At 34.3% G+C, this 26,934-nt stretch overlaps 1 protein-coding gene across 5 annotated transcripts in view; it reads right to left on the bottom strand.

Moving 5' to 3' along the window:
- DPY19L2 (dpy-19 like 2) overlaps positions 1-26,934 on the bottom strand; it is a 108,948-nt gene that overhangs the window by 39,190 nt on the left and 42,824 nt on the right. For 3 of the 5 annotated variants that reach the window (XM_037729118.1, XM_017502223.2, XM_037729116.1), the window contains 5 exons: positions 21,846-21,905; positions 14,169-14,249; positions 11,624-11,725; positions 9,790-9,861; positions 7,783-7,829 (listed from right to left, as the gene is read on the bottom strand). In XM_037729118.1, coding sequence (XP_037585046.1) covers positions 7,783-7,829; positions 9,790-9,861; positions 11,624-11,725; positions 14,169-14,249; positions 21,846-21,905 — 362 coding nt within the window. The remainder of the gene's footprint in view (positions 1-7,782; positions 7,830-9,789; positions 9,862-11,623; positions 11,726-14,168; positions 14,250-21,845; positions 21,906-26,934) is intronic. The other 2 variants (XM_037729117.1, XM_037729119.1) reach the window with 2 other exon arrangements.

The raw sequence follows: 26,934 nt of genomic DNA, 5'->3' as shown, positions 1-26,934 counted from the left end.
AAAAAAAAAAAAAACAAAAAAACAAACAAAAAAAACAACTCAGTGATTCAGTGATGATATTCTCTGAGAACACAGAAAATAGACAATATGATGAAAGCAATAACAAAAATTCAAAAAAAGAGGGACTAAAGAGAAGTAATAAGAGAACAATGCCCTGAGCTGAAGAAAGATTTTGGTGTGCAGATCAGAATGTCCATGAATAAATATTACACACACACACACGCATATAACCCCTTATAAATTTCCAGAGAGTAAAACCATCTAGGAATTTTCATCTGTAATGCTCAATGCTAGAACACAAAGAAGCAATGTCAAAAAAAAGTTGAATGAAACCCACAAATATCTACTAACCAATCCATCAATGAAATAATGAGGGTAAAATAAAGCCATTTTTCAGGTAAGAAAGCACCCAGAAAGCATGCCAATTCTACATGTCAAGAAAAAATAAATCAGTAAAATTTGAAGTCAAGTCCAAAGATTGCTGGTGTCTTTAATGTAAATGTTTAGACTTCTTAAAACATAAGCGATAAGACAACAATCTTTCAGACGGTTTCAGCGTAACCTGCAAGGATAGGGTGTGTAGGCAGGAACAAGTAAAAATATTCTGATAGCTCAGTGCTGAAGCAAGCAGATCTCTAAGTCCAGAGCCTGAGTACGAATTCTGCCCCCATTACTCACTAGCTGTGTGCCTTTGGGAAAATCACTTACCTTCTTAGTGCTTTCTTAATCTGTAAATAATTGGAATAACTGACTCTTTCTCACAAGGTGGTTGTGAGGATTTATTGAGTTAATACTGGTAAGAAGCTTAAAATACTCTCAGACACATAGAAAATAATAACTATTAGCTACTATTGGTAACAGGTTTTAGATGCTGATGAATTGTTAATATCAAGATGAATATATTTGCTAATAATTTAGCAAAACCACCAGGAAATATATAAATGAGATAGAGCTAACAATTCAGCAAGTATCAAGAAAATAATTTTTGAAAAGCATGATGAAAAGAAAACATAAAATGAGATGGCAGGAAGAAGTACAAACACAGCAGTTATCACAATTAATATGAAAATGGGCTAAATTCACCAATTTAAAAAAAGAGTATTAGAGGAATTTGAATAGAAAAAAACACAACAATGAGAAATATACCTAAACTAAAATGTCACAAAAATGTTTAAAAAAAGCATAGACACAGGTATATCAGGCAAATCAATAAAAAGAAAGCAGATGTGGCAATATTAATTTTCTATAAAGAAAAATTTACAGTAAAAATCATTAAATAAAGCAAAGAATATCTTTTATGATAATCAAAAGTGCAACTCTATAATATCATGCAATGAACAATAGCACTGTCTATATAAAGCAAACACTATTAAAATTATAAGATAATTTTGAAAGATTCAGTTTTAATGTTGTATATGAATATAGCATTTTAAGAAAATAACATATAAGTTGGGGTACTAGACCATTTAGAATAGCACTGTTAATAACATGATACAACATGTAACTTTGAACTTCCCACAAATAAGAAATGAACATTTAAAAAATCTTCATAGAGCATTTACTAAAACTGAACATCAATCTCAATAAATAGCAAATTAATTTTAAAGGCAAAATATATAACAGAAGAAACTAGTTAGACATTTTAAAACATTCTTCTAAATTATTTTGAATTAAATGACCAAAACTCAAATCAGAGACTACACAGAAATCAACATTAATTGTAATGCTACACACATCGTGGGACATAGTGTGAGATTCCTTCAGAGAAAAAGTTGTAACTTTAAATGTGTTTACTAGGACACAATAATGATTGGTAATAAATGACATGAACCTTAAACACAGAAAAACAACAAAAATGGACCAAAAAGAAAAACTAAGGACATAAAAATATAAGCAGAAATTAATAAAATGGAGAACAACCTTCATAAATACAATAAATAAAACCAAAAGCTGGTACTGTCAAAAATCCAAAAAAGAATGACCTTGTTATGGATTAATGCAGCTGGTGACTTACATTTGAAGCTAATGTTCATTTACCACTTTGAAAATCCTGAGGCCTTTTTTCAGAATTATGCTAAATCTAATCTCTCTCTACTCTATAAATGGAACAACAAAGCCTGGATGACAGCACATCTGTCACAGCATGATTTACTGAATATTTTAAACTCACTCTTGAGACCTACTTCTCAGAAAAAAAAGATTCCTTTCAAAATATTATTGCTCATTGACGATGCGGCTGGTCACCCAAGAGCTCTCATAGAGATGGACAGGGAGATTAAGGTAGCAAGAAAGCAGGCTCAATCAAGGAGTCATTTCAACTTTCAAGTCTTATTATTTAAGAAATATATTTCATAAGGCTATAGCTGTCATAGATAGTGATTCCTCTGATGGATCTGGGTAAATTGAAAACCTTCTGGAAAGGATTCACCATTCTAGATGCCGTTAAGGATATTTGTGACTCACGGAGAGGTCAAAATACTAACATCAATAAGAGATGGGAAACGGTTTATTCCAACTTATTTTCTACTTTATCTGTTATTTTCTTAGAATGATATCTTCTTATATAACGTAAAAATGATTCTAACCCTCATGGATGACTCTGAGGGGTCCAAGACTTCAGCAGAGGAAGTCAATGCAGATGTAGTGGAAACAGCAAGAGAACTAGAATTACAAGTTGAGCCTGAAGATGTGACTGAATTGGGGCAATCTCATGATAAAACTTGAACGGATAAGGAGTTACTTCTTACGGAAAAGCAAAGAGAGTGGTTTCTTGAGGTGTTATCTACTCCTGGTGAACATGCTGTGAACGCTGTTGAAATAAAAACAAAGGATTCAGAATATGATATAAACTTGGTTGATAAAGCGTGGCAGGGTTTGAGAGGACTGACTCCAATTTTGAAAGTGTTTCTACTGTGGGTAAAATGCTATCAAACAGTACTAGATGCTACAGAGAAATTTTTCATGAAAGGAAGAGTCAATCAATGTGGCAAATCTCATTGTTGTCTTATTTTAAGAAATTGCCACAGCCACCTCATCAGTCAGAAGCTATCAACATTGAAGGAAGACCTTTTACCAGCAGAAAGATTACAACTCAAATGTACATGTCAGGATAGCCATTATCCAAAAAACAAAAGGTAATTGGTGTTGGCAAGAATGCAGAGAAATTGAAATCCTTGCACACAAGTGGAATTAAAATGGTGCAGCTGCTATGGAATACAGGATGGAGGTTCATCAAAAAAATCTTTAAAAAATTAAAAGTAGAACTACCAGAAAATCCAATAATCCCACTTCTGGGTATTTGTCCAAAAGAGTTGAAATCAAAATCTCAAAGAGACACTAGCACTCTCATTCAGCCTAAAAAAAAAGAAATTCTTCAATTCGAGACAGCATGAATGAACCTGAAGGGCATTATGCTAACTGAAATAAGCCAATCCCACAAGATATATAATGCATAATTCCACTGATATAAAGTATCTAGAATAGACAAAGTCATAGAGTCAAAGAGTGGAACAGTGTTACTAGGGACTGGGATGAGGGGAAATGGGGAGTTGCTAATCAACAAGCTTAAAGTTTCACTTAAGGCAGATGAATAAGTGTGAGAGATCCACTGTAGAATGTTGTACCTATAGTCCACAATACTGTAGTGTACGGTTAAAAAATTGTTAAAGGTAGATCACATGTTAAGTGTTCTTACCATAATTTAAAAAATAAGTGTACTTATTAATAAGGAGAAAATTATAATAATCCCCAAAATACTTTAAAGCTATTTAAAAAAAATTTAACATTCATTTTTTTACTGCTTTATCGAATTACCATTCACACATTATACACTTTCAACATCTATTTTTAATTTAATTTTTAAAATTATCCTGGTTTATAGAAACCGAAAGGAAACTTTCTTAATGAAATAAAGGCTATTATACACTAACAGCAAATGAAACAGTGAGACAATAAAGGCGTTGTTCACTTTAGAGTCAGAAACAAAATAAGGGCAAGCCCATTATCACTGCAATTCAGAGTTGTTCTGGAAATTCTAGCTAATACATAAGACAAGAAAATAGAGAAGTACAAATATTAGAAAGTTACTGTAATTTTAGATTATATGATAACCTGCCTAGGAAATCCAGAGCATCAATGGAAAAACTGTTAGAACTGGAAAAGAAAGTTTGGTAATGTGGCTAGATATAAACATGATACAAAAAAAAAAAAAAAAAAGTAAAACATCTTTCCTGTAAACCAACATATCATATAAGAGACAGTCTAAAACAGACTCAAGCACAATGAGAATTGGTAAGTCATAAAAGCTGACATTTCAGATGACTGGAAAAAGGGTTTATGCAATACTGTATTGGGACAATACCTCATTTGAAGGGAAAAGGTAGACTCCTCTATGTCACTATATCACAAAATTAATGCAAGAGTAATTAATCACCTATATGTAAAAAGAAAATTATGAAAGAAAATATGAAAAAATATTTTAAGGTTTTTGATGTAGGGAAGTGTTTCTAAGTAACATATGAACCCAGAAAAAAAATGTGTAACTGTGATTGTACAGAAATTTTGAAGTTCTATAGAGCAGAGACCATAAATGAACTCTAAGTTGACATCTTGGAAGAAACTATGTAATACACATAAGAGACAAAAGGTTACTGTCTATGGAAACAGCAAAACCATAACACATGGCCCAGGTGCAGTGGCTCATGCCTGCAGTCCTGGCACTTTGGGAGGCCGAAGTGGACAGATTACCAGAGATCATTTCTGTGATAACCGAACTTGTGCTAGCCTAACTGACTCCATGTAGCTGCAAACTCCATTTTTGCTTCTCCCTCCCTGCCTTGTCTCCCTCAGGTGCATAACTGGGCCACACTGATGCTGTGCTTATGTCACACTGACTCTGTGCTTATCCTACCATATAACTAATGTAACTACATCTCGCTTGGCAAGCAAATCTGCTATTGTGAATAACTCTCTTTGAACCCCCCTTGGTGGTTGATTGGAAATACCCTGGCCTGCAACCACATCCCTCTAACCTGCTCATTCTGCTTCTGTAAAATTCCACTTCATATAGTTTCCCCCTCCCCTACCTAACTCAAGGTATAAAGGAAAATCAAGTCCCTTCCTCAGGGCCAAGTGATTTTGAGTGTGAGTTGACTCTTGGTCACCGGCAATAAAAGAACTCTTGATTTGAAATTTGGAGTGCGGCGCTGTCTCTGTGACTCACTCAGTTATTACAGTTCCAGATCAGCCTGGACAACACGGCAAACCACTGTCTCTACTAAAATACACAAATTACCTGGGTGTGGTGACTGGTGCCTGTAATCCCAGCTACTCCAGAGGCTGGGGCAGGACAATTGCTTGAACCCCGGAGGCAGATGTTGCAGTGAGCTGAGATCGTGCCACTGCATATACAGCAGCGAGACTCAACACACACACACACACACACATACACACACACACATCCCACAAAACAATTTTTAAAGGTCAAAAAGAAAAGTAAACACACATGAAAAGCTGCAAAACTCCACTAACAAAGAATTTACACAATAAAATGAACTTGTTTTACCTATAAGAAAAGATTAAAAGCTTGATAACGGTGTTGGTGGAGTTGCATGGAAATGATGGACACTCTCATCATCATAATAGCTCAGTATTTATCAAATTCTAAAATATGCAAGCCTCATAATCTGCAGTCCAAATTCAAATCTTTTATACTATAGAAATACTTTTAGAATGAGTATACCAATAGACACGAACAAGGATGTTCATTCCTCAAAACATTTGGTTGGTATGAGAAAAGTTACATATAATCTAAACTTACATTGATATGGGACAGGCTAACCACGTGGCAGTCACTCATGATGGTCAACAATAAAATCCTAAGACCATCATAAAGTATAGTGAAGATCAAGGCAGAGGCCCAAGACACACTATTAAATACAAGTAACAAGTTGCAGAATAAGAAGAATACTACAATTCTATTTAAATATATATATATATATATATATATATATATATATATTGTGTTTCTATATGTGTTTTCTAAAATGAAACATACAAAGCTACTTACAAATATACAAAGCTACTTACACCTGGAGGAGCAGATCTAAGAGGGGGGAGTATTCCCTCTCTTTTTGACACACTGGTTTTTCAGAATGTGTTACTACAAGCAGGGACAATATTATTTTTGCAATGTAACTCAGACCCCTCTGCCCATACACAACAGGACTGTCACTTTCAGGTATGTAATCAATACATAAGACTTCCATATTCTGTGTAATTATCTTCCATCCACTGGCCCCCTCGAGTTTGTCTCTTCTGTATTACACCCTCTGCAATGTATGAAAACAGTTGCCATGTACCCTTCCATCTTCTATTATCCAATTAAATATCCCAAGTCCCTTCATGCACTCCTAATGGGAATAGTCTCCAGGGTTCTCCATTCACTCTTTTTAGAATGCCAAGACACATTCCCCTGTGCTTCGTCTGACCGACTGAAACAATATAGAATGGGTCTATTATCCTCCTTATTTTGGAAATAATTTCAACAGATGCACCTATGAACTTAATGAGCTCTTCTGACAACCACACACAGCTGTTTATTAAAAATACAAGCATAGGATATGGGGTTTATGGATATTCTCTCTACTGTCTTCACAATTTTTCTGTAAATCTAAAACTGTTCAAATGTTCTACTTACAAATATAAAATGTAACTTGAAAACTACTATTAGGTACTATGCTCACTACCTGGGTACAACACATCCATGTAACAAGCCTATATATGTGCCCCCTGTATCTATAATAAATGTTGAACATTAAAAAAAATGTAACTTGAGATCATATTTCCCTCAGAAGCAAACTGTCTTCACAACTTACTTCTTGAGTCCTGTAGCAATGTACTTATGTGTGACTGATATAACATTTTGCTGGCATCTGCTTATGCCTTAGTTCTAGTGGCATTGCTAAAACCATCCAAAAATGTTATACAATAAATAGTTTTAACAATAAGTTTAGAAAATATTTCATAAATATTCAGAAACACAAATAATTATACATTCTCTGAAAGTTAAAAAAGGAAGAAAAAGAAAAGCCTAACCAGCATGGTGAAACCCCCTCTCTACAGAACATACAAAAATTAGCTAAGATGGTGATGTGCACCTGTAGTCCCAGATGCTTAGTGAGGCTGAGATGAGATGATTGCTTGAGCCCAGGAGGTCCAGGCTACAGTGAGCAGAGATCATGCCACTGCACTCCAGCCTGGGTGACAGAGCATGACTCCATCTACATTTAAAAGAGAGAGAGAGAGAGAGACCCCCACAAAACACTACAGAACAATTTTTAAAGGTCAAAAAGAAACATAGTAAACAAACACATGAAAAACTGCAAAACTCCACTGACAAAGAATTTGTGCAATAAAATAAACTTTTTTTTTTACCTATCAGAAAAAAATTAAAAGCTTGATAACATTGTTGGAGTTGGATTTTTGAAAACAGAATTCCAAAAATAAAACCTCAGCTTACTGACTTCAAATTCTAATGATACAATTTATCAATTTAAACTTTGAGTTAGTTCACAAATATAAATATCTCCAAACAAAATGAATCCAAATACATATAAGAAATCTGTAAGAATATTTTTAAGAAAAAATTTATATTTGGTTCATATCTCTTTTCTTAATCATAATGCTAAAGTTTAACGCATATTCATTTGAAAAATTAATGTTACAGTAAGTTATTTAATAATTGAATACAGTATGTTTTAAAAACAATGATGATATAATTACCTTAGATAAGTGTTTGTAGTTAAAACACATGAAATATCACGAACAGTCTGCGAATAGAATCAAATCAATGAAACTTTTCTAAGGAATACTGCAATATTTAAAATGCTCTGATTCATTAATGTAAACACTCTGCCAAAGAAAGTATTTTCCAATCTTTAAGGGAGCTCTCGGGAACAGGACATACTACATATGCCTTTCTTTTCTCCTTCTGAGAAGTGACTTCTCATAATTGAAAACTAAATGACCATCTCAAGTGTCCTTGGGGTGAAAAATATGCCACAATAGGACAAATAAAGACTGAAGGGTTTATAAGAAAGCAGAAAGGAAGGAGTAAAACTTGGCTGGCTGCAGGGATGTGAGAGAGAGAGAGAGAGAGAGAGAGAGACAGACACACAGAAAGAGAGAATAAAACTTGGCTGGCTACAGGAATGACTGTACATGTTATGTGTGTGTACGTGTGTATGTATGTATGTGTGTATGAAAGTTGGCCGGCTACAGGGATGAATGTGTGTGTGTGTGTGTGTGTGTGTGTACATGTGTATATATGTGTGTATGAAATTTGGCTGGCCGCAGGGATGAGAGTGTGTGTGTGTGTGTGTATGTGTGCACATATAAGTATGTGTGTATTAAACTTGGCCAGCTACAGGGATGAGAGTGTGTGTGTATGTGTGTACACGTGTATGTATATGTATGAAACTTGGCTGGCTGTAGGGGTGTGTATGTGTGTGTGCATGCACGCACCCCTGCTAGTGCACATGCATGGTTCAGGTTGTGATGTGTTTGGAGACTAGTAATGTATTCATAAGTCATGGATCTTAGTTCTTTTTAATATAGCAGTTGTGGATCTAGCTGTCATTTTCTCCCACACTGGCTGTCTCTCCACTGAAGAGTTAATTCATGCATTGGCTCCACTTATAAGTGGAGCCTTATAAGAATAACTTGACATTTTGCCTTGATGAAACAGGTCAGTGGAGAAAAATTTTCATTCTAAGTCAGCAAGGGCGGAAGAGATGCGGGGCAGTAAACCTGCTCACATTTTACGCATTCCTCCTTGTTTCCTTTATCCTGACTCTTTCCACATGGTTCCCAGGGAACTGGATCAAGGGTGAAACAACAGAGATGTCAGGGAGATACCTTTCTCACTCTTAAATTATTTACATCTATGTGTAAACAAAGGAGTGAGAAATGACACAACTACAACTACATACAGAAGATATGCAATTTGACTTTAAATACAAAAAACTCCTTTCAACAAGATCACAACTGGTATGGTAGTGGGGAAATCACATTATTGTTATCTGCTTAAAAGTATAAAATAAATACATACTGATTTAAGACCAGATAACTTGTAAATAACATAAAGATGGCTCAAGGTTTAAAAAAAAAAAAAAAACCCACTGTCTTTAACCATTCTTTTAGATAAACTCTACCCAGATCAAGAAATCTGCCAGTGGTATTTTAAAAATGATTTCTTTTATTAATATATTCTTTTCTTCTTTCCTGAAAACAGTAAACATGTAGAAAAGTATTTTTTAATCAGCTATACAAATTTCTTCTGTGCAGGCCCACTCAAGTTGGATCGTCGTTGTGCTTTATATTTGAAAGATACCAACATTGTCACTGGGCTTTTCTTTCATACCACCTATAAAAATTTTAATTCTTTAGACATTTATGCAATTATTTGCTTCATGTTTGTGCCCCCGCCCCCAATAATCCAGGACTGTAGGTTCCAAGACAGGAGTGGCCATGTTTTATTTGTCTGGGTGTACCTACAATGTTAACATAGTCCTTGATACACAGTCAGTGACTGATATATATCTTTTGAAAGAAAAAATAAGAATATCTTTTAACATGGCTTTTTATAAAAAAATCAGTAATGAAAGATCTAAATAAAAAGCAAACTTTTAGACAGAGAGTTCATCCTAAATATAACATGGAATTCAGAGCAATTTGCATTATTATAGTCCTTATATTGATGCCAAACATAAATAATTTGTTTAAAAATACCTTTTTAAAGATAAAACATGTAATCACCATAACAACTGGAAGCAATAGTGTCTTTGTGTATCTCAGCGGAGTCTGAAATATAGCAAATCATTCAAAATAGTTACTTATGACTTTTACATTAAATTAGTAAACATCTATGTCAAACTAGGTGGCATGATAACATTTCTTAAAAGTAAAAGGTAAAGTTTCTTTGTCATCAGCAGAATATGTTTTTTTGTCTTCCATGTCTTAATAATTAAAATTATAAAAATATAAATAGTATTTCAAAAATTTAATGAAAAAATATTATTTTAATAAAACTAGAATTGCTATATCAATTATTATTTTTTCCTTTCTTTTTTTTAGTTTACATAATGCTAAGTTTTAAAATGTGTGTTTACTGATTCCTGGGTCCTACATTATAATTTTCTGTACTATATAGCTCCATTATTTTCATTAGTGGAACTAGAGCTAGTAAGAAGGAAAGCTACCCGAAGTTAATTTCTAGAACTATGAATAAGTAAGAAATAACATAAGCTACGTAATTCTGATGACCTGTTATTGTGATAGGAGTAATTTACCATGTAACTAAATCATATATTTCTTAAAAGCAAGAAACCATTTCATTTTGTTCTTTGTCATGTTATAGCAAACTGTCTCACAGATAACTAGTGGTCAGTAATAGTTTTTGAATGAATGGATAACTGGTTGGATGAATAAAATTTTATTATTATATTCACCACTAATTCAGAATTCATAATTATTACACAAGGAATAATCAATCCAGGAGCAACTTTGTTATGTTCTATGAAAAAAATTGAGCTTTAAATAGAGGAAAGAGCCCTGGATTGCAAGTTCTAGAATCCATTAGAATCCAGGTCCTAATCTTGGCTTGTGTGTGCTTTAGGCAAATCTTCTAAGCTTTTCTTTGTCTGCAAATGAAAGAAGTATATGGCATGGTTTCTCAGGGCCCTTCCTGATCTTGCGTTCCATGATTCTACAAAGAGGCAATTTTTTTTTTTTTTTTAGACAGAGTCTTGCTCTGTCTCCCAAGCTGGAGTGGAGTGGCACCATCTTAACTCACTGCAACCTCTGGCTCCTGGGTTCAAGCAATTCTCCTGTCTCAGCCTCATGAGTAGCTGAAACTACAGGCATGCATCACCATGCCCAGCTAGTTTTTGTTTTTTAGTAGAGATGGAGTTTCACCATGTTGGCCAGGCTAGTCTCAAACTCCTGACCTCAAGTGATCCACCCGCCTTGGTCTCCCAAAGTGCTGGGATTACAGGCATAAGCTGCCAGGCTGGGCCTATATTTTAAAACTTTATAACAAGAACTTTTTAAAAAGAATAATACCTTGCATTTCTATAATTTAAAATGAATTTTTATATATTCATTAAAACTCATCAATAGCATATCTTTCTTGGTAACACCTTGTTAAAAATGTTATAACAGTTGGGATATTAACTGTAATAAAAGTGAATTTCTTAAAAACAGAAACAAGAATTTAGACTTTTTCCTGTATGGTCACATATTTCCAAGTGTCCTAGATTATTAAAAGTAGTTGATTTGTAATAATAGTAATTATTGTGGGTCATATGGTATGTTAAACACTCTTCTCAGATTATCTCATTTAACCATCATCAATAACTCTATAAGATAGAGGCTATCATTTTTTTCATTTTATAGACAAAAAAACAAGTGAGGAAGGTGGATTAGCAAAAAAGTTATCATATAAAATATAAAATAAGTAAGTTGACCGTTTCTGAGTAAAAATTTTGAGTTTCAGATTAAAAAAGAAAACTAGCGCGAAAACTCATCATATTAGTAGAGAAGGAAAAAAGAGAAACATTCATACCGCTTTTTCCATGAAGTCAAATTCAGGAGCACAAGTGTATATTAAGGTATCAAAATCTGTATACCTTAAGATTCTGGCTGCTATAAGATCACTCAGGCGAATCTGGGAGGAAATGAAGTAAAATGAATTAAAATTCCACAAATTACAGAAATAGCAGTAATTTATTGATGTAAGAATAACAAAGTTTATAGAGCAGATAAATCCAGTGTATTTAGACATCCCCCTAAGAAAACAAAAAACTACAGTGAACCAAATATATAACGTGCTGACTTCTCAAGATAACTGAAAATAAAGAGAAATATCACAACAAATGAAAAGTATAAAGGAGTCAGAAATAAGTAAACAGAAGATGGTAAAAAGTGAGCTAAAATCAATATCTGCTGAGAAGAAACTGCCATGTAGTTAGTTAGGAGATTTTATAATGAGACAATTTATCACGAAAAACTATTTTACTTAACCACTTTCAACATACATCGTAAGTTGTAAGCTTTCTGTGTATGGTCATCTTCACAAAGCCTCATGGACTGATTACAATGTTTGATACTCCTGATGTTTTTCAGACATATATTCAAGCCATTAAATATGAGATCTGATCCTCATAAGAATTACAACAATTATACATACCACTTTGATCTTTGACTTAGCTATTGTGATATCCAAGGATAAAAATAGATACCAACAACCAAACCCAGTGCAGAACTTCTATTTTTCTACTGATTATTTACAACCTGCTCTTGGTGAGACAATTATTTTTCCACAGCATTCTAAGAAGGCCAGAAAAAGGAAAATATTTGGCAAGTAAAATCTTAATTCAAATTATTTTATAGGGACAGAAATTACTTTATAACGAGTTTGATGATTATGAGTGGTTTTCATTTATTCATTTTTACTCATCTACCTATCAAACATTAGGCAGGCACGGTGGCATGTGCCTATAATGTCAGTAGCCAAGGATAATTTAGATTTGTACTTTATTTTCCTAATTTAGAGTAGGCCTGGTGACTAAGAGTAATTTAACCAAACCACTATAATTTCACGTCTTCCTCATAGCTGTCGCTTAAAGAAAGTCACTCAGGACTACCAAGGAAGTGTTTTGGTTTTTTTAAGATTTGTAGGGGAAGCACAGTGGCTCATGTCTGTAATCCCAGCACTTTGGGAGGCTGAGGTGGGCGGATCACTTGAGGTCAGGAGTTCGAGACCAGCCTGGCCAAAATGGTGAAATCTCATCTCTCTAATAATACAAACATTAGGCAGGCACGGTGGCATGTGCCTATAATGTCAGCTACTGGGGAGGCTGAGGTACAGGAATCACTTGAACCCGGGAGGTGAAGGTTGCAGCAAGCTGAGATTATCCACTGCACTCTAGCCTTAATGATGGAGTGAGACTGCGTCTTTAAAAGGAAAAAAAAAGAAAAAAAAAAAAAAAAAAAAAAAAAAAAAAAAAAAAAAAAAAAGAAGAAGATTTATAAAGAGCTGGGGGCAATGTGAAGTAGGACAAGAAACAAAATCAGGAACAAACTTAACAAATAAATAACTTAGAAGGTCTAAATAAAGTTTATCATAAGACATACATAATAAAGTTTAAAACCATAAAAAGGAAAGGATAAAGGGGAAATGTGTCAGGCATACCAGAGAACAGCAGCAACAAATAAACTAATAAACCATCATGCAAAGCTAGCAATAAATGGCAAATAAACCCTTACATTTAGAAATTTTATTTAATATAAATACATTACATGTTATATTGCATAGAGATAGCATTTGACCTTTTAGAGAAGTAATGCTATAATCAAAGTTCATAATTTCAGCATCAAACGGGTCCCTAATTGGATAGCATTAAATGAGGTAAATTTCAACATACATTTATTGTATGATATACTCATGTGTGCTCATTTCTAGACAGAAATGCTAGAAATAAAAAATGCATTAATGCATTGTTCTCTATCTCCTAAACCAGTTAGTTAAGCAGGGACTTAGGCCTTGAAAAGGGCTACTATTTAAGATGTTAACAAATGGAAATACTACATGAGAGATAAATGTCCTTCATGTATTTCCTAGAAAAGGAAATGACCAGAAATTTTTAACATTCTCTTTTTATATAACAAGAAAGGCTTTAAAACATGAAATCATACATTAATTTTAGTCCATATTTATAAATAAAACAGTATTGAGATTTTAAGAGTTCTGTATTTTCAAAGCTGAGGACAGCCTCCCAAATGTTAACATCTGCAATGAATAGACAACTTATGATGCAAACAACAAATTATTTCTATTTTAACTGAAATATAAACAAATAACTACTTAACAGACTGCCTTTTTTTCTAAAAGGCCAAGTCAGCATTCACTAATATGCTTTCTTTTTAGTGGGTTGCAAAGATCACTTAATTGCAAGATTTTGTTATTGACTCTGCCAATAACTAGTCTGGAGACCTTAAAGAAGGCACTTAACCTCTGTAAAAGGATGAGATAAGAGTAGATGGTTTCAAAGTTTTCATTCAGCTACAGATTTATAAGAATGTTTATGTTTTAACTAAAAAGTACTTACGTGGTCTGAAACGCCTAAGATTTTAGATGTCAGAAATTTCAAAATGATTGTTCCACACCACCAAACACTACCTTGAATTAGCTAGAAAACAAAATAGAAGTCCCGTATTTAAAACTATACAAACCACCCAGTTATTCAATTATATCTATAAATGACACAGAAAAATTTTAATCATGTGAGGTATAAATGGTGAGGTTTTTTTTTTTTAAAAAAAGTTCCTTTACAAAGCGCCGGAGGCTGTGGCTCACACCTATAATCCTAGGACTTTGGGAGGCTGAGGTGGGCAGATCACCTGAGGTCAGGAGTTCAAGACCAGCCTGACCTACATGGAGAAACCCATCTCTACTAAAAATACAAAATTAGCCAGGCATGATGGCACGTGCCTGTAATCCCAGCTACTCAGGAGGCTGAGGCAGGAGAATTGCTTGAACCCGGGAGGCAGAGGTTGTGGTGAGCCAAGATCATTCTATTGCACTCCAGCCTGGGTAACAAGAGTGAAAACTCTGTTTCAAAAAAAAAAAAAAGTTCCTTTAGAAAATCTTGTTTGAAAACGAAGAATTGAAACTGATGACACTGGTATAAAATATATAACAACACTAGAATTCTACATATCTGAAATCTTTTTTTTTTTTTTCTGTCTTACAGAGTGAAAAGTTTAATAGGCAAGAAAGAAGGAAAGAAGAAAACAGCTCCCCTGTACAGAGACAGAGGGAGGGGGATTCAAACAAAGAGAAAATCCCATGTGTGTCAGACAAGTGGCTGTTTATACATATCCTAAATCTAAACACGTTTTAAAAAGTTACTCCTTTTTTATTTCTGTTAAGGGAGTGTTTATTTCCAAATTTCCTCTGCCACTCCTATAGAAATATAATTACACGGGCCCATCTTCAAGAAAGAACAATTTGAAATTTGAAAACTTAGGCTTTCCTTTAAGAAGGAGAAATATGAACTAGAACTGACAATGAGGTGCCTGGTTTTGTTGTTGATGTCATTTTTTGACTAGCCTTAAAAAGGGAACAACTGTATACTTCTTGGTCGCCTGGGGAAAATTACAGCAGCCTAAATTCAAATCTCTGCACATACCAACCAACAAGTATAATAATACAACCACATATATGGAAAACAGGTAACAGCACAAACTTCAAATAACCTATGAACAGAAAAGGAAGCAATGAATACAAGAATTATACCTCAAGTCCCTGACCTAAGCCTTTGCAGAAAACGAAGGGGGACCCATAAAAGGATAAAGAAGAAAAGGAAAGACAGGGGTCTAAATTGGAACTAAAATAACCTAAGAAAGAGAAAAGTCCACCCTGTGTGAAGAAAGAGCCCTGGGAGATTGGTAAATGGGAGTACAGAGCAGCGTCCAAGAGTGGGTAAGGTCAAAAGCACTGATGTCAGGAAGGCATCATTTCTGGAAAGAAAGGATAAAGACAGGAGTGCAAGAAGGAAAAAGTTAGTATCCAGCAGGAAAGAATGAGAACCCAAACCAAAAGACTATCCATCACTATTGTCATCAAGCACAAAAAAAGAAAAAAGTTATTCAATGAAAAAAGCCACATTATGCTGTTTTCAGAAGAGGTGTGCACTTGGACTAGAAAACACAAAATAATTAGTAGATGAAAAATGCCTATCTAAACATCCAAAGCTTCTATAAGATAACAAACATGAAAGTCAAATATTTCAGCTAATGACATCCACACCACTGAACAATAAAGTCTCACAAAGCAGAAGAGAATTATGCAGAATTAAGTTGAATTAAATATCCTCAAACAAGCATTCAGAAATATCAAAAAGGCAATTTAAACAAAAAATTCAAAACCCAAGAACAGAAATATAAGAAAAAACGCAAAAAGAAATAAAAGAGGTTTATTAGACATAGAAAGGGAATGGAAGAAAAGGAAAGTATTATCAAAAAATAAAAATGAAATCACAAGATGATTAAAAGAGAAAAACTTCAAATATAAAGTTAATGAAGGCATGGAAGTAAAGGCACTAAAACAATGACGAAGAATGAAAATGATACCAGAGAAAGAAGTGAGAAGGATCAGAGAAAGTGGTAGGAATGGAAGAATGGCACATACTTACAACTGGAGTGCCTGAAAAAGAAAACCACAGCAATGAATCAAAACTAGCATTTAAATTATAATCCAAGAAAACTTTCCCAGAAATAAAAGAAGACCTGAATCTGCATTTGCAAAAATCCAGGGGGTACCGGAAAAATTAATCTGGTATGGTAAACTAACTTAAGACATCTTTCCGTAGAACTATGAAAAATAAAAATTCCTCAGAACCTCCAGGCACAAAAGTCACATAATTTCTAAGTGACAGAAGAATCTGGCTAGCATCAGACTGGTCAAAAGAAACACAAATCAAAGCAGCAGTGTAGATGCATTTTTAAGAAATTTTTTAAAGTGAGAACCAAGGATTTTTATATCTAGCCAATCTGTTATTAAAGGATATTTTTAAAAAAGTTTCAAATATGCAATAATTGAGGAAATAATAGTAACTTTCCTAAATGCAAAAAGTTTAAAATAGAAGAAAATCATATACAGAAACAAAGCAAATACATTAAAATAAACAAAACTTACAATAAAGATTTTCACATTATCTCACAAAGCAAAGACAGACTCAGCTTATGCTATACAGGGAAGACAAACAAAAACAGATTTAGATAGGTGAAAAATAAAATGATGGCGGCAGCAGGCAAATACCATTTCCATATGGAAACTAAGGAAGATTTAAAGCAAGGATAGGAAGTAAATTCATGGCCTTAAGCCTTTATCAATAAAAATGAGAGTGAAAATAAATGAATCAAATCCTTGACTTAAAAATCTAAATAAAGAATAACAAAGCAAAAAAAGGACACGAAATACTCATGAGAAGAATAGTCTATTATATCTAACCCTTTGTGTATCTGTTTTGCTGTTTTATATTTCTTCCCTATATTATAGGATTCCCTCTTTCATTTCCTTTTTGTTTCCAGAACTTTTTTTAAGTTCCAGGGTACTTGTGCAAGATGTGCAGGTTTGTTACATAGGTAAACATATGTCATGGTGATTTGCTGCACCTATCAATCCATTACATAGGTATTAAGCCCAGCATGCATTAGCAGTTTTTCCTGATGCTCTCCCTCTCCTACCCTCCCCTGACAAGCCTCAGTGTGTGTTGTTCCCCTCCCTGTGTTCACGTGTACTCATTGTTCAGCTTCCACTTATAAGTAAGAACATGCAGTATTTGGTTTTCTGTTCCTGCATTAGTTTGCTGAAGATAATGGCTTCCAGCTCCATCCATGTCCCTGCCAAGGACATGATCGCATTCCTTTCCATGACTGCATAGTATTCCATGGTGTATACGTACCACATTTTCTTTATCCAGTCTACCATTCATGTGCATTTGGGTTGATTCCATGCTATCAAAAAAGAGCCTGTATAGCCAAGACAATCCTAAGCAAAAAGAACAAAGCTGGAGGCTTCACGCTACCTGATTTCAAACTATATTACAAGGCTATGATAACCAAAACAGCATGGTACAGGTACAAAAACAGGCACATAAACCAATGAAACAGAATGGAGAACTCAGAAATAAAACCACTCATCTACAACCATCTGATTTTTGACAAACCTGACGAAAGAACTTCAATTAACCATTCTTTAAGGTTTCCTGCTAGCAACAAATTCTCTTATTTTTCCTTGATTGAGAATGTCTATTTCCCCTTCATTCCTAAAAGAAACATTCACTGGATGTGTAATTCATCTTGACAAACGTTCTGCCACAACCTTCTGGGCTCCTCAGGTTCAGATGAGAAGTTGGTGCAATTCGAATCCGTTTTGCACTGTAGGTAACATGCCATTTATCTCTACCTGCTTTAGAGATCTTTTTCTTTTAGTTTTAAAAGTTAACTTATGATGTATCTTGGCATGGATTTCTCTGGGTGCGTTTTACTTAGGAATTGCTTGGTGTCTTTACAGGTGTGTCTTTCACCAAACTTGGGGAGGTTTTACCTATTACTTCTTAAAATACTTTTCAGCCCCACTCTCTTTTTTCAATCCTTCTGAAATTTTCATGATACAAATATTAGATCTTTTGTTATTCCACCACAGGTCCTGGAGGCCCTGTCCCTTTTTTTCCCATGATTTTCTCTCAATTTAGATTGTGTGATTTCTATTGTTCTATCTTCAAGAGCACTGATTGTTTCGTCTGTCATATTCACTCTGCTACCAAGTCCATTTACTGAATTTTCAATTTCAGCTATTGTATTTTTCAGAACAACAATCACCTGGTTGTTCTTTAAACACACACACACAAACACATACACACAACTCTTCGGTGAGATTTTATAGTCTTTTCATTTGATTCCAGAGCATTTGAAACTGCTCATTGAAGTGTTTTTATGATGACTGCTTTAAAACCCTTGTCAAATAATCCCAACACCCTATTTATCTCAGTGTTGACATCTGTTGTCTTTTCTCATTCAAGTTGTTATTTTTCTCCATTCTTGCTATGATGAGTGGTTTTTCTATTGTGTCCAGTACATTTTTATACTATGTTAGAGACTGTGGATCCTATTTTAAATTTCTATTTCAGCCGACAGTCACTTTGCTTTTGGGTTTAGCATGCGAGTCCTGGCCTACTTCTGTGTACTATAGTTACAATGACAATTTAGTTTTTAGAGCCTTTGCAGTACTAGTGCTATTCTGGTCAGCCTGATTCATCTGGTGCCCTGGTAGTCTGACTCAGTCCCCAGTCATGCTGCCGATGCAGGAAAAATGTACTTCTCATGTCCTCTTGCCACGAGGTAGAGGGTGAGAGACACCAGTATTGTGGGGAGGAGGTGTCAGCCAGAGGGCAGAGGGCTCTTTCCGCGGCTGCCTAGTGCTAGCAAGGCACCTGCTAGATCCCTGCTGCTGCTATCTGCATGGGGAGCCTCCGTGGAGGGAATAGCAGATACCAGACACACAGGATGGAGAGCATTTCCCTGGACCCACTTTCTGAGTGCCTTCTGTCGCTGGATGGAATTTCAGGAGATGGCAGCCTGTGGTGTCTTCCTGTGAGTCCTGGGTTACCTAATCAGTTTGCCCTTCTATAGCATTGGGCTGGGGTTGGAACTGTAGTTATGAAATCATGATTTCACACACACACACACACACACACACACACACACACACACACACACACACAGTAAAAGCATCTAGAAACAAGGACACACTCAAGGAGTAATGAGTGCACATACCACTAAGGTCTTGCTTTCCAAATACCATTCTCCACTAAAAGGAACCAGGGCTGCTTGGAAAAATGGCTGATTCCAAGGCTAGCACAAGGAAAATCAAGAAAAGCCTGGAGCATTATAAATATATAAAGACATGTCAGAAACACGTCCAGCTTAGAAACATTAAGAATGGCTAGGCCTGGAACTGATACTCATGTATAACATCAGGTTTTTCAAATATAGGTAGCTTACTCCATCATTTAGTGAAAAGTGATCTGCAAAACAATCTTGTTGAAATTGCTTTGAATCTGACCATCAACTGGGAGAACTGCATTACGTGAATCTTCTTACATATAAATGTGTTTTATTTTTTATTTATATCTTAGAAATTTTAAAATAAATTTCCCCATACAAATACTGTATGTATTTTTTTAGATTTATTCAGATCCTATGCATTTTTTCTTCCTAATACGCAAGGTATATTTTAAAATATGTTTTCTGTTTGTTGCCAAATAATAGAAATGCAATTGTGTTTTAAATATTAATATTATATCTATCCATGGTATAGAATTCTTCTAATTCCTAAAAAAAAATTTGTCTGTCAATTTATTCTTTCTAGGTAAATATTGATACTATAATAAATTTTGCTTCTTTCTGTTTCTTTCCTTTTCCTACTACTTACTTTTCTTGCATTACTAAGCTAGTTTGGACCTTTAATAAAATGTGAAACAGCACATTTATCTTTATCTTGATTTTAAACAGAACACTCTAAATACCTCATTATCAGTAAGACCAATGATTGCTGAAGAATTTTACTGGGTTGAGAAAACTGTTATTTCTATTGTGTTAAACGTTTTAATTATAAATGGATGTTCAATGTCCTCAATTTTATTTTCTACATCTAATGGGATGATCATAAGTTATTTTTCTCTTTTAATCTGTTATGTGATAATTTACATTTTTGGATATTCCAGAAACAACTTTGCATTCCTAGAATAAAGCCAATTTTATCACAAACAGATTATCTTTATCATATATATGACTGTTCTTGAGTTACTAATCTTTTATGCTTTTATGTGTATAGAATTTTTTAATCTAGGTAAAATTTTGAATCTATGCTCATGAGTAAGAATATTCTTTCTCATACTATCCTTATCTGGCCTTAATACCGAGCTTTTGATAATCGTGGAGGTTCCATTTCCATTCTTGTAATGATTCTCATGCCTTATGACACACACAAAGTTCCCCTTTATAAATTGCAGCATGAGCTCAATTCAATAATTACCTTGCCACCAAATATTGGTGCCTCCCATTAAACAGTGAAATCGCTTCTATTGGCTTAAATTCTAAAGTGAATCACTTAGATCTAAAAGTACCTTGTTCAGGTTGTGTGTAATAAATACTTATCTTTGCCAAAGATATACAGAGCCAGAAAATCAAACACCTCATGTTCTTACTCATAGGCTGTGTTGAACAATAAGAACACATGGACACAGCATCACACACTGGGGTCTGTTGGGGGGAGCAAGTGGGGGACAGTGGGGGGGTGGGGAGGTTGGGGAGGGATAACACGGGGAGAAATGCCAGATATAGGTGACGGGGGAATGGAGGCAGCAAACCATATTGCCTTGTATGTACCTATGCAACAATCCTGCATGTTCTGCACATGTACCCCAGAACCTAAAGTGCAATAAAATATATTAAAATAATAAATAAAATTTTAAAAACAGAAAATAATACCTAGGAAGGCTTTAAAAATGTAAGCTGGACATTTGGTTGAATCTCAGCTTTTCCCTCCTTAGATCTTTTGTTTCTTTGACATTCTTGAATGTAAAACTTAGTCAATTCATGTTCTTTCCAGTCTACTACTGAAAATGTTGTTGAAAATGTAGTTGAAGATGTACATTTTCCTTTGAGTGTAGCCTTGGCAGAATTCCTTTGATGTATATGGACACTGTTCTATCTAACAATTAGAATGGGTTCAAATTAGAAGGAGCCAGAAGACTGTAAGGAAAATGTTAAAAGGACAAAAGTAGAGTCTAATGTTGGAAGCAGAAGGGAAGAGAGAGAGATGATGAATAGATGCAGAGAAAAAAAAGGAGAAAGTTGGAAAGAAACTATAAACTTGTGTTATTGTGAAGGAAAGATTAATTGAAGCTAAAGAGAGAAACTCAAGACAAACAGACATTTTAAAAAGCAAGGCTGAATGGATCTAGCAGAATGTAACATAAAGGAAGGGTGGCCTGAAAGTGCTTGTGAAATGCCTGAGCTAACTTCTTAAAAATGATTTCTAGTCTTTGCTAAGGGCTATTTACTTAGATATTAACCTACCTTAGATAGTAGCTATTTTTAAGACAGTAGCTATTTATTAACTATAAATCATTAGTATTTTAAAACATATTAACTGTGTTCAGTTTATATAAATAAAAAGAATTTGAAGAAACTATGTTAAAAACATTAAATCTTACCCAAAAGTTGAGTTCAGATACTCCCAGTTTTTGAATTTTATTTCTCTTTAGAATTATTGCCTAAAATGCACATAAGAGAAAATAAAACAATTCAATATAGTTAACATTTATATTTCATATAAATAGTTCATTTCAAAAATTGTATAGTCACCCTGTTCCATTTCAGCTATCACCACCTATTTTCCTCCTTAACTGTTTATTTTTCAAATTTTGGACATGACACATTTCCTTGAGAGGAGAGTTAAATGGTTTGTGTGTCAAAAAGTTGCCTCTTGAATCAAGTCATTTCCTCACGTAGATACCCTGTCCATTTTCTGCAGGATAATTCCTCTACCAAGGTAAATGGTATGTGAACAGACAAGAGCATCCACGCAAGTCTGTATGTGAGTTATCCAGCAACATTAGTGAACTAAACTAATATGAAAATTCTTCCTCTCCAAACTGCCAAATAAAATATTTTAAAAAGGTGTGACTCACATCAAAGAGAAGGAACTTCTCTGATGCTAGGAAAAGGGTGATTTAAAAAAAATTAGTTAGCAGATAACCACCCCTGATAGTCTTTATAAAGGCCTGTAGAATAAGATTACAGCTATAGGCTTGTATTGTAAGGGGAGAGCGGCAGAAGGGGCCCTCAGTCTATGCAAGGTACGAAGTTGGAATTGAGACTAATGCAAAAAGCTACGGTTCTCAAAAACTATACCTACAGTGGTATGGACTGAGTATCAGTGTCTGCCTCAAATTCAGACTGAATTTTTAATCCCCAGTGTGACAGTATTTGTAAGGAGGGCCTCTGGGAAGTAACTGAGTCATGAGGGTGAAACCCTCATGAATGGGATTAGTATGCCCATATTAGAAGAGACTAGAGAGTTGATGTCTCTCTCTACCATGCGAGGACACAGCAAAACGACTTCTGTCTGCAAACCACAAAAACGGCCTTCACCAGACACCAGATCAGCTGGCCACTTGATTTTGAACTGCTCAGAATCCAGAACTGTGAGAAATAAATTCCTGTTTTTTAAGCCGTCCTGTCTGTGGTACTTTTTTTTATAACAGCCCAAACTGACTAAGACACATGATGACTAGGAATACTTCACCTACCATCTCTACAAGTTGATAGGTTATTTGTTTATTCCCAAGTTTGGGGTGAAAAAAACTGCTCTCATCAGAAACTGAATTATCAGACTTGCATATTATTTAGATTTGGATTTGAATTTTGTATCATTTAGTTGGTGTAGAAATTCCCGAAGTTAGCCAGGATTACTAAACTTCCAATAGGAAAATATAAATTGATCAGATTGTTCATTGCAACATTGTTTGTAAGTGCAAAATATAGAAAACAACCTAAATGTCCAGACATAGGAGAGTGACTGAATTACAGTAAATCTACAGTAGAAGACTAGGAAACTACCAGAAAGAATGAGGAAAATCTTTATAAGCTGATACCTCGTAGAGGTTGTTAACTTTTTTAAAAAAAGTGCAAAAGACATCTTTCATATAAGGAAGAGGAGATATAAAAAATATACATGTAACAGTTATTAGTACTCAAAAAAGAAAAACCCCAACTAAATGGGTCAACCAGAAAATTAATGAGATTTCTTACCTACAAGGAATAGACAGGAACAGGGTGAAAAGAAAGGTGAAGAGAATGGTCTGGAAGGAATAGTGGGGAATATTTCCTGAGAGAGAGAGAGAGAGAGAGAGAGTGTGAGTGTGTGTGTGTGTGTGTGTGTGTGTGTGTGTGTGTGTATTACTCTTTGAAAAATGGTAATGTTTCACCCAAAGTAACTAAAATCAATCAGAATGAAACTTTTGCTTCTGTCCAAGTTTGTATAACAGGAAACACGTTTACTTTCTCACCCTAAAAATGTTAAATACCAAGCAAAATAGATTATAGAGACAACTATGAAAATTACACCAACAAATTAGATAACTTATAAGAAATAAATTTCTAGAAACATACAACCTACCAAGAGTAAATTATGAAGACACAAAAAAGTCTCAATAGACCTCTAACTAATAAGGAGATTAAATCAGTAATAAAAATTTTCTCAGCAAAGGAAAACCTAGAACCAGATGGCTTCACTGGAGAATTCTATGAAATATTTAAATAAGGATTCACACCAATGCTTCTCAAAGCTGCTCCAAAAAACTGAAGAGAACACATCTATACACATTTTATGAGGCCAGCATTACTCTGATACGAAATCCAGAAAAAGACACTACAAGAAAACTACAGGCCAGTATCTCTGATGAATATAGCAAAAAAAACAAATATTCCTATTAAAAAATGGGCAAAAGAATAAACATTTCCCCAAAGAATAAATACAGATGTCCAACAGGTATGTGAAATGATGCTCAACATGATTAATCATCAGGGAAATGTAAACCAAAACCACAATCGGCTATCACCTCAAACCTGTTAGGATGGGCATTATAAACCAAAGCAAACCAAAACCAGAAGTCACAAGTCTTGGCAAAGATGTAGAAAAATTGGAACACTTATGCATTGTTGGTAGGAATATAAAATAGCGCAGCTACAGGGCACGTCAGGTAGTCTACATAGAAGAGTTTGCTTCAGAGTGCAGCAATATTAGCCATAAACTAACCATTACTTTAATTCCAGTTAACAAACCTAGAAAGCAAGGCCCAAAAAGATCCACCTATGTTCAAGTAACTTAACTGCATCACAGAGAAATGCTCAAGAATATTTATCAGAATAAGAAAATATCCCGCAGCTAAAATGGTAAAATTCACAAAGCCTGGCATCCAAGTAAACATTGCCAGGCATGCAATGAATCAAGAAAATACAACCCTGATATAGGAGAATAAACAATTAATTGAAACTGACACAGATGACAGAATTAGCAGGTGGAGGCACTGAGGCAGTTACTATCACTGTATGGTGAAGAAGTGGTAACAGAGGGAACATGTTAATTAGAGACACAACAATACTTAAAAGATCCAAAATGAACTTTTAGATATGAAAATTACAATGACTTAAATGAGAAATACACTGGATGTGATCAACAACAGGTTAGATACTGCAGAAAAACAACCAGTGAACTCTGGAAGACACAGCTATTGTTATCCAAAATTAAATAAAGAACAAAACTAAACATAAGCTCCATAAACCACAGAACAATTTCAAGCAGCCCAAAATGCATGTAATGAGAGTTCCTAAATGAATATGAGCTGGGGAGGCAGAAAAATATTTGAAGAAATAACGGCCAAAATTTTTCCAAATTAGATGAAAATTGCAAACCTAAAAATCTAAGAATTTCAATGAATCCTAAACACAAGAAATCTTTTAAAAGCTATAGTAAGGCACATTATATAAACAAATTGCTCAAAATCAGTGGTAAAGAGAACATCTTATCTCTAGCTGATAACAGCTAGAGAAGTAACATATTATTTACAGATGAAAGGGTAGGGATCTCCACAGATTTCATAAGAAAAAAATGCAAGCAACAAGACAAGTCAAGCAGCATCTTTTAAATTCTTAAAGAAAATTGCTGCCAACCTGCAATTCTACATCAAGGAGACATACCTTTCAAAAACGAAGGCAAAATAAAGACTTCATGACCAGGTGATTTGTACTAAAAGAAATGTTAAAGGAGGTCTTTCAGATAGCAGGAATATAGTAGTGGCTCTACTGGCTCTACACAAGTAAAAGGCACTGAAAAATGCTAACTACAAGGTAAATATATAAGGTTTTAAATACTTTTAAAAGATAATTTATTGTTTAAATAAAAAAAACAAAAATTTATTGAGACTTCTATATCACATATCTAAGTAAAATGTATCACAATAACATGAAATAAATTTTAAAATGCACTTTATCAAAATACGTGGGATGCTGATAAGGTAGTACTTTGAGGGAAGTTTATAGCACTAAACACCTGTGTTTAAAAAAAACAAGGTCTCAAGTCAATGATCTTGCTTTATACAAAACAAAACAAAACAAAACAAAACACAACACAACATCTAGGAAAAAAAGAGAGCAAAACCCAAAGTAAGCCTAAGAAATGAAGTAATAAAGATAGAGTAGAAATCAATGGAATAGAAAACAAAAAACAGTAGGACAAATCAATGAAAACAAAAGCTGATTCCTTGAGAAAATTAATAAAATTGATACCTCTAACCAGGCTGATCAGAGAAAATGAAAAATAGAACACAAACATCTAGTAGCAGGAATGAAAGAGGAATGACCACTACAGATATTACAAATACAGAAGAGAAAAGAAATTATGCCATTGTTAATAAATTTGACATCATGAATAAAATTAAAAAATTCCTTGAAAGATACAACCAAAGTTCACTCAAGAGGAAATAACCCAAATAGCTTTATATCTTATTAATGAAATGGAACCTGTAAATAAAAACACTATCACAAAGAAAGTCTTAGATGGTTTCACTGGTATATTCTACCAAACATTTAGGGAAGAAATCATAATGATTTTACACAAATTCTTCAGAAAACTGGAAAGTAGAGAACACTTTGTAACCCATTTCATGAGGCCAGCATTACTATGACACCAAAAAAGACAAAGATGTCACAAGAAAACTAGGAACCAATTATTGTCATGAACTTAGGTGTAAAAATTATAAACAAAATTTTAGAAAGCTGTATCCAGTAATAAATAATAATAAAGCATGACCAAAGTGAGGTCTATTCAAGAAATGTAAAGATGGTATAACATTTGAAAATCAACCAATATAATGCAGCACATTAACAAACTAGAAAAGAGAAACTACATGATTATATCACATCTTCAAAATTCATATCTGAAAAACTCAGCAAATTATGAACAGAAGGGAACTTCTTCAACCTGATAAAGGGCTTCTCTGAAAAATCCTATAGCAAACACCATTACTTAAGCATGAAAGACTACATAATTAAACAAAACTTACATTTCAAAATGAGACACTTAAAATATGACGTTTAAAAATACTAAGATAGGTGAAAGAGTGATGCAAATTAAAATCAGAAAAACTGAGAAATGAGCTGACAGAACTCAAAGAATTTGAAATGAAACAAAAATAATTTCAGACACAAAAATTAAACTAGAAGGAATGTGAGGAAATGCAC

Source organism: Cebus imitator, unplaced genomic scaffold (assembly GCF_001604975.1).
Source record: "Cebus imitator isolate Cc_AM_T3 unplaced genomic scaffold, Cebus_imitator-1.0 Scaffold294, whole genome shotgun sequence".
Classification (NCBI taxonomy): domain Eukaryota; kingdom Metazoa; phylum Chordata; class Mammalia; order Primates; family Cebidae; genus Cebus; species Cebus imitator.
The sequence above is the reverse complement of the archived record's forward strand: the minus strand, read 5'-3'. Positions and strand labels throughout refer to the sequence as shown.